Below are 8,842 nucleotides of genomic sequence, written 5' to 3'. Positions count from 1 at the left end.
AAAAGATCTTAGATATAGTAAGCTTTATTATTTGTCTTTGTTATATGTTTCATTTTATTTAAATGTTTTTGTGGAACTATATATAATTGTAGTCAGTTATTGATTGATTACAAAAACAGATTTATTTAGAATAATAACATCTTTTATTAGAAGCAAATTTTGAAAATTATAAATTTAAAAAATATTTGGTTTTTTAATTTTATCAACCAATTTTTTCCATATTATTCTTAGATAGTCGTTTTTCTATTTTTTTTATAGGAATTAGTGGTCAATTATAGTTTACTAATTAATTAGCTCTTTTGTTAGTTAATTACTAAATACCATAAATTTGTGTTAGAATCAACCATGATTCAAAAATAATTTTATAATAATATTTAAAATACTTAAATTATTATATGTTTCTAAAATTATTTATCTCTTGCGAAAAATGAATTCAAACATGTATTAAAACTATCTTTTTAATTATACTTCCACTTGAAATTCACATTCAAAATTGTAGAATCTTCATAAACTTTAACTAAAGAATGATAATAATAATAATAGTAATAATAATAATAATAATAATAATAATAATAATAATAATAATAATAATAATAATAATAATAATAATAATAATAATAATAAGGAGAATACTTAAAATACGATTCCTTAGGTGTGGTTTGTACTATTTTCTAATGAAAATATGATAGTGTATATTTTTTTCTTATAAGTAGGGATGAAAATAGGCTAGGCTAGGTTAGGCTTTATAAGGCCTGAGTCTGGCCTATGATAAACTTGAAAGGCCTGAGTCTGGCCTGTGGCCTATAACAGGCTCTCTTTTTTTGTCTGGCCTGGCCTTTTTAAGAGCTTAGTCTGGCCTGAAAGCCTATTTTCATTATGATTTTCAATTAATCCATATTATTTAAAAAATCTTATAAGTCGTCCTATATATGCATATATAGGCCGGCCTATTTAGCCTTTGTTCTAATATATATGCATATATAAGCTTGTCTATTTAGCCTTCTTTCTAATAAACATGCAAATATAGGCCGGTCTATTTAGCCTATTTTTAATATACATGAAAATATAGGCCGGCCTATAAGGCTTGATAGGTTTTTTTAATAGCCTAAGCCTGACCTATTTTATTAAATAGGCTTTTAAAAAAACCTAAGCCTGACCTTTTTGTTAAATTAGTCTGGCTTGGCCTGGCCTTATACAGGCTAGGCCATAGGCCCCTGTAGGCCGGCCTGACCTATTCCCACCCCTACTTATAAGTATATAAAGTTTTGATGTTTGCACCCTACACCCATTCCCATAACTTAGGTTTGATTCTGTTTCTGTCTTTAGTTTATGAATTGGTTAAATAAGCTTTCAATTTTGTCTTGCAAGGCCCTCCAATAAAGACTATTAAAACATATTTTTTTATTTAATATAACTTTTTCAGTTTTTTTCAAAAATAATTTTTACTTTTAAAAGACATATTTGCAAATCTGATATTGATTTTAAAAACTGAGTTTGATTTTATATTTTTAAAAATATTTTAGAGAGCTTATTAAAAAACAACAATATAAGTTATTTCAAACTTTTTTGATATAAATTAAAAGGATAGTTTTGGCATTTACTAATTTAAATATTTGTTAATTGTGCTTCATCATAACAATCCTAAATATAGGAATTCATTAATCGCAATTTATAAATATTTTATAATGCATAGATAAGAAGAATGTTTTACAAAATAAGAGTTTAATATCTTGCATACTCCCCACATATGGGAGTCTTCAATCGCAAGGATATTTCTTTCGTAAAAAAAAACTCCCAGATAAACTAATGACCTACTATTCCTTTCGCAACACAAACTATATTTACAATCTCATAATTTTACCAATTGAATGTACAATTAACCATTATGTTTCAATTATCATATAAATCAATTCTTCCAATTCTGTAGACAGAACAAAACACGAAACTCAAATAAAATTATATAATTAAAAAACAAATATTCATTATGGAGACTGTTTTATATATAGAGAAATTTATAATTCATTATATGTTATAGTCGATGTGAGACTTATATACAAATATAAATACATCTTTTATCACACCCTTGTAGTTAAAGCAGGAGATTAACAGACGCTTAGAGTGGTCCGAAAATCATCAAGGAGAACTCTAGGGAGGTCTTTGGTTAAGATAATAGCAATCTGGTGCCGGGAAGGAACATGAAGAACACAGAAGAAGAAGAAGAAGACATGGTGATATATATATATATATATATATATATATATATATATATATATATAGAGAGAGAGAGAGAGAGACACACACACACAACAGGATACTGAACGTGGCAGGGAGTGGCGCATTAGAAGCGGAAAGGGGCTGTGATGCTAGAGGAGGAGTCATGGTAGCGGGGTTCTAGAGGAGGAGCTACAACATTGACGACGATGCTAAAGGAAGAGCTACGACGGTGATATTGGAGGAGAAACTACGACGACGACGGTGGTGCTGGAAAAGGAGCTACGACGATGACGAGAGTGATGAAGGAAGAGCTACGACAGCGGCAGCGGCGTTGGAGGAAGAGCTACTATGACGGGCCGAATTTCATTAGTTTTGGATCTTTACCTCTACTGACACCATGTAAGATAGTGAGATCAACCGTGTGAGAATGGCACTACAAAGACTTTTTTATATATAGAGAGAGAGATTTACAATTCATTACATGTTATAGTTGATGTAGGACTTATACACAAATATAAATACATATTCTATCATTTTTATTTTATTATTTGTACTTTATTTTAATTTTAAAAAAATAAATATTTTTATTAAAAAATTGATTTCATAAAATGGATGATGGCGGGACGGGGATACCTGAACCTGTTTGAGATAAGTTTGAGTTTTAATTCTCTATTCCCGATGAGGATTTGAGCAGGAAAAAGTGATTGTTTATGGATTCAGTTTGAGTTTGGACAGGGGGAAAATGATGTTGGGGTTAGTGATGTAAGGGTTAAGGATGCAGTAGATACTGATGATAATGGACAAAGGATTGGAGAGGTTGATGATGGGCATAGTTCTAATAGTTCTAATGATGAAGACTTCAATTATGATAGTGCAATGGAGGTAGTATTTGACGATGACTCTGATGAGTATGAAACTAAGTTGGATGAGGAAGATGGTAACCTACTTGAAGATGTTAATGTAGAAGTAAAAAGCAAAAAAGGTAAAGAAAAGTGGGAAGAAAACAAAGAAGACTTGAAAGGTAGTGATAATGAAAGTGAGGATCTAGAAAGTGAGTGTGACAGTGATGATAGCAGTAGAGTTAGGAGAAAGAAGTTTCCAATATTCAAGGAACAAAAGGACATGTCCAATTACAAGTGGGAGGTGGGAACATATTTTACTACAAAAGATGATTTCAAAGAAGTAATTACATCTTATGCAGTCCAATATGGCAGAGACCTAAGGTACACTAAGAATGACAAGATAAGGGTGAGGGTTAGGTGTAAAGAAGGATGTCAATGGGAAGCTTACTGTGCTAAGTTGCCTAATGAGGATTCTTGGCAACTAAAAAAGATAATAGACACTCATAATTGCAGTAGAGAGTATAATATGAAGATGTTGAAGACTAAATGGTTGAGCAAAAGAATACAAAATTCCCTTAAGACCAACCCTAGAATGAAGTTGAAACACATAAAGGAAAAGGTTAAAAAGAAGTGGAATGTGAGGGTCAACAAGACAAAGGCCATAAGAGCTAGGTTTGCAGCTAGAGACATGGTTTATCGGTCTTTCCTTGGGGATTATACAAGGATTTATGACTATTGCCATGAGTTGTTAAGAGCAAACCCAGGTTGAACTGTGAAATTGAATTTCCAACCAGCTCAAGAAGGATCTGATGATCAGAGGATATACTTCAGAAGGTTGTACATTTGTTTTGCTGCTTGGAGGAACTTCTGCCTAAAGTAGAACAAAGATTTTATGTCATACATTTATACAATAACTTTAGGAAGAGGAATCTTGGAAAAAAAACTAAAGGAAATTATATGGAAAGCTGCCAAGTCTACTTACTACCAAGCTTGGGAAAGGGAGATGAAGGTAATGAAGGATGTGAATGTAGGAGCATGCAAGCACATGATGGATACCCCTCCAAGATTTTGGAGTAGATCATACTTCAAGACACATAACAAGTGTGACATTGTTCTGAATAATATGTCAGAGGCATTCAATAGTGTCGTCTAGGATTCTAGGTCCAAACCATTGATAACCATGGTGGAGGAAATTAGAACATACATGATTGAGAGATGGGCTACAAACAGGTTGAGGTTTGAAAAGCTAGCAGATGAAGAGGTGCTACCAAACATTAGAAGGAAGATTGAGAAAACAAACTCATACACAAACATGGGGCTACTCAGGTAGCACATTTCTGATTATTGTATTCAAACTCATTAGAACATTTCTGATTATTGCATTAAACCTTAATTTTAGCACATTTCTGATTATTGTATTCAAACTCATTAGAACATTTCTGATTATTGTATGTATTGTTAGGATGTCTGATGAGCATATCTTTTAAGTGAGGCATCTTGAAAATTCTGCAGAAAAGTTCATAGTCAACTTGAAGGATAGAGTTTGTTCATGCAGAAGATGGGAGCTGACAGGCTTACCTTGTGTGCATTCACTTTCAGCCATGAAGAGTAGGAACCATAAGGTTGATGACTACATACCTGATTATTATAGAAAATCGAGATATGTTGAAGTCTACAAACCTGTTATTTTTTTCCTGTTAATGGCTCTAATCTTTGGGTAAGAACAGAGTATCCTGATGTTCTGCCCCCAAAATATAGGAAAATGCCTGGAAGGCCCAAAAAGAGAAGGAATTTAGAGCAAGGTGAAATTGATGGGTCTGATAGAAAAATGAGATGGACTTGATTTATTGTTTCATGCAGCAGGTTCCATCCACTACTCAAGCATCCCAATCAGTGTCTGCTCAAGCATCCCAACCAGTGTCTGCTCAAGCATTTCAAGCATTGCGGCTCAAGCTTCCCAACCAGTGTCTGCTCAAGCATCTCAAGCATTGCCTACTTAAGCATCCATATTAGTGTCTTCTTAAGCATCTAAGCCAGTTACCTCAAAGTCCAATAAAGTCACTCAAAAATCAAAGAAGTTGCCAGACATAAGGCCAGCTACCCCTTTCATATCACCTGGTTCAACAACAAGATTGAATGCAGCCAAAACAGTTGTTGGCCCAACAACAAGAAGGATAACTCCTACCAAGAGAGCCACCCCAAGCTGGAAAATCTAGTTATATTGTAGCAATATTAAATTGTGGGGTGTTTTGTGTTTCTTTTATGTTATGAACCTTTTAGTACTCTTAAGAAACTATGTTAATTATGCACTTTGAATCTGATGTAAGATCTTTTTGGACAACTACTGTTGGTATTAAGCAATTGTGTTATGTAAGATCTTTTTTGACAACTTATGTTGGTGTTAAGCAACAATGTTAATTATGCATCTTAAACCTTATGATTACTGTTGTTATTAAGCTTGAGATGGAAACATAATGAAAATGTGAAACTCATTATTGAAACACTTATATCATCCTTTAATTGAAATGGAAAATGATACATCTGTTACAAACTTTTACTACACAAATTCAATGTGTAGCATCTGACCCAAACCATGTTAAACTAGTTTACCTTATTACAACATCCTAACAACAACAACTAAAAGAAAACAAAACAATCTCTTCCAATTTTTTTCCAGATTCATGCTCTTCTTCAGTTGATTTTGTAATTCTGTAATATTCTTATTTAAACACTCCACCTCCATTTTTGCAGCCTCAATATCCTGTTCAAGCTTCTCCAACCTACTATTTTGATTCCTCAGAAACTGATCTTTTTCATCCTCGGCATCATCATAGAACCATTGAAAGTAGCCACATCCGGGTTGTGCTGCACCCTGTGTCGTTCAGAATAAAATTCCAATCAGAACAAACACAACAATGGAATGCGATTAAATACGATTTACCTTATAATTACGACAACCCAAAATTGTCGCCCATAGTTCGCAACATCCCTTATGCACTCCCACCTTTCTTCAAATTGGAATCATATGTATATTCTCTAGAATTTGTTGAGGAAGAACACTTCATTTTCCACGACCAATTTCAACCTTGCTTGACAACTAACCCTTTGATTTAGTTCTGAAAATGTGAACCCTAGAAGTTGGGAAATTGGAGATGAAGCTAATTTGAAGAAAGCTGGAAGCAATGAAACATAGAATATAAAAACATATAAACAATTCCACATCACCTGCCACGTAGGAATATTTAACGTCTGTTACACCTTATTTGACAGAAAGGACAAACGTGCACCTTCTTGAACAATTAAAGGACCAGTTTGGAACTTTTTAAAATTGAGGGACCAAAATGGACTCAAGGGTGTACTTACGAGACCAAAAGAGTATTTAGACATATTTTAAAATCCGAAAAAATGCATATAATTCAAAATCTACCAAAAAATTCATAGGTATCGTATTTCCGTAAGTAAAAAATCTAACCATTAAATATTATAAAAAATGGTTTTTACTGTATTTTTTAAAAAAATTGGTACACCCAACATACATTATCTAATATTTTGAAAAATTCGGTAAAAATACATAAAATTGGGTACCTATCTTTTAAAAACTGGACAAAAATGCATAAAATGCATGTAATCTTAAATCAACATAAAAATCTGCAGATAGCAAATTTCTGCAGCAAATTCCGCAAGTAAAATTCACACCTAAAATATTATAAAAAAGGGTTTTTTACTAGTTTTTTTTAAATCCGACACCGCCTCATACATTAATCGATATTTTGAAAAATTTGATAAATAAAAAAATATTATGATCAAATTAAGGTCTCGTTTTCGAATCTTGTTAGGTGCAAATTACTGATAGAAAAAGGGTTATATGGAGTATCATGACCAATTAAAAGGGTGCCAAGTAAAATTCTCTTAAAATTCTTAATTAAAAAGGTCCATTTTTAAGGCCCATAAGTTTGATATGCAAATTTAGACCCATTATTTATTTTGGACCAACTTTAATTTATATATGGATAACCAGTTGAAAATCTAGATAATTTCTTAATGCACCTCATTATCTTCTACCGCAGCGCGCAAAAATACTATAATGTCCCCAGGTTCTGGAGATGTATTTTCGGACGCACCAAATGTGTACTGAAACATTAATTATTCAGGAGACGTATTTACGTAATACTTTTGGAATGTTATGAAGTAGAAATAGAAAAACATAATGGAAAAACAACAGCTTTACAAAATGAAAATACCATTGATTTTTAGGCAGGGAGATCCTATCTCTCCCCTCCTCTTTGTGCTTGTCATGGAGTATATGAGCAGGTTATTGAGGAAAATGCAAGAGGATCCTAAGTTCAAGCATCATGCCAAATGTAAGAAGCTCAACCTCACTCATCTTACATTTCCTGATGACATCCTGCTCTTTTCAAGAGCGGATGTGGGATCTGTTGAACTGCTGATGGCTACCTTGCAGGATTTCTCTAGTTCTACTGGCTTGGTTGTAAATCCAGCAAAATGCTTTGTCTACATGGGAGCTGTGGATGGAGACACCAGGGACCAGATCATGCAGACCACGGGATTCAATGTTGGCCAGTTGCCTTTTAGGTATTTAGGAGTCCCTTTGTCAAGTAAGAAACTTTCTCTTAATTACTATCTGCCTCTTATTGACAAAATCCTGAGTAAGATACACCATTGGAGCACCAAGCTTTTAAGCTTTGCAGGGAGAGTTCAACTTGTTAATGTTGTGAGTTTTGCAATTGCAAACTACTGGCTCCAATGTTTCCCAATCCTTAAGAGTGTGCTTAAGAAAATCAACAGTATTTGCAGAACTTTTGTTTGGACTGGAGGAAGTGCTATGAGTAGAAAGAGTCCAATTTCCTGGAAAGAGGTCTGTAAGCCTAGAGCTAAAGCAGGCATGAACATCATTGATCTTGAGTTCTGGAACAAAGTTACAATGATGAAGCTCTTATGGGATTTGAGGAAAAAGATAGACAACCTGTGGGTGCTCTGGCTGCATACCTACTACAACAAGGGGCAGAACTTGATGAGCATGGAGGTGAGGAAAGACTCGACCTGGATTGTTAAAGGGGTGATGAAGGCTAGGCTGAGTATAGATGACTGCTGCAACAGTTTGCAATAGATGATGTTGGCAGATAAGTTCAAGATGGGAAAGCTCTATAAAGAGCTGATGCAACACTACAATAATGTTGATTGGTATGTTGTCCTTGCAGGTAATAAAGCTAGACCGAGGGCTCTGTTTTTCCAGTGGCTTGCGTGCCATAAACGTTTGGCCACAAAGGAAAAACTAGCAAAATTTGGGATCATTAGAGATACTCAATGCTGTTTCTGCAGTAAAATTGAGACCTTAGATCATTTGTTCTATAGTTGCAGTGTGATGAAGCTTATTTGGTCTGACATTTTGAATTGGATCAATGTTGATCATGTGCCGTTGGAATGGAATCAGGAGTTAAGCTGGCTTATTTAGAGTGCTAAAGGCAAAGGAATGAAAGCGAATTTGTTGAAGATGGTTGCGGCTGAAACCTTGTATTGTTGCTGGAAATTCCGGAACGATACATGCTTTGGAAATCTGCAAATTGTTGATAAAGTTGTGCATAGTATACAGGAGGCTATTATACATAGAGGATGGAAGTGTAGGAAGTATAGAGATCTTATAGCTAAGCTTTTGATGTAATTGGTTTTCTAGTTTTGGTTGGATCTTTGAGATCACCTTTTGTACTTAAACTTGTTTTTGAATTATAATAAAATTTTATTGATTAAAAAAAAACAATTGATTTCAT

General features: G+C 33.8%; 2 protein-coding genes across 2 annotated transcripts; both read left to right on the top strand.

Moving 5' to 3' along the window:
• The first annotated feature begins 2,501 nt into the window (after positions 1–2,501).
• On the top strand, positions 2,502–3,825 carry LOC131657629 (uncharacterized). The gene is made up of 2 exons (XM_058927003.1): positions 2,502–2,621; positions 2,950–3,825. Exons 1-2 carry the CDS (start codon positions 2,502–2,504, stop codon positions 3,823–3,825), a joined length of 996 nt encoding a protein of 331 aa, XP_058782986.1.
• Positions 3,826–7,263: 3,438 nt separating this feature from the next.
• On the top strand, positions 7,264–8,529 carry LOC131657628 (uncharacterized). Its single transcript, XM_058927002.1, has 2 exons — positions 7,264–8,173; positions 8,276–8,529. The coding sequence occupies exons 1-2, from the start codon at positions 7,264–7,266 to the stop codon at positions 8,527–8,529; spliced, it is 1,164 nt and encodes a 387-aa protein (XP_058782985.1).
• The last annotated feature ends 313 nt before the right edge of the window (positions 8,530–8,842 follow it).

This window comes from Vicia villosa, linkage group LG3 (assembly GCF_029867415.1).
Source record: "Vicia villosa cultivar HV-30 ecotype Madison, WI linkage group LG3, Vvil1.0, whole genome shotgun sequence".
NCBI classification, from domain to species: domain Eukaryota; kingdom Viridiplantae; phylum Streptophyta; class Magnoliopsida; order Fabales; family Fabaceae; genus Vicia; species Vicia villosa.
The sequence above is the reverse complement of the archived record's forward strand: the minus strand, read 5'-3'. Positions and strand labels throughout refer to the sequence as shown.

Bases quoted from the DNA above. Each gene is read 5' to 3' on its own strand.
- LOC131657629 (XM_058927003.1), top strand. From the start codon at position 2,502: ATGACGAGAGTGATGAAGGAAGAGCTACGACAGCGGCAGCGGCGTTGG. The intron at 2,622-2,949 runs GTGAGATCAACC...GAGTTTGGACAG, and splicing joins TACTGACACCATGTAAGATA to GGGGAAAATGATGTTGGGGT.
- LOC131657628 (XM_058927002.1), top strand. From the start codon at position 7,264: ATGGAAAAACAACAGCTTTACAAAATGAAAATACCATTGATTTTTAGG. The intron at 8,174-8,275 runs GTTTGCAATAGA...TTGTCCTTGCAG, and splicing joins TATAGATGACTGCTGCAACA to GTAATAAAGCTAGACCGAGG.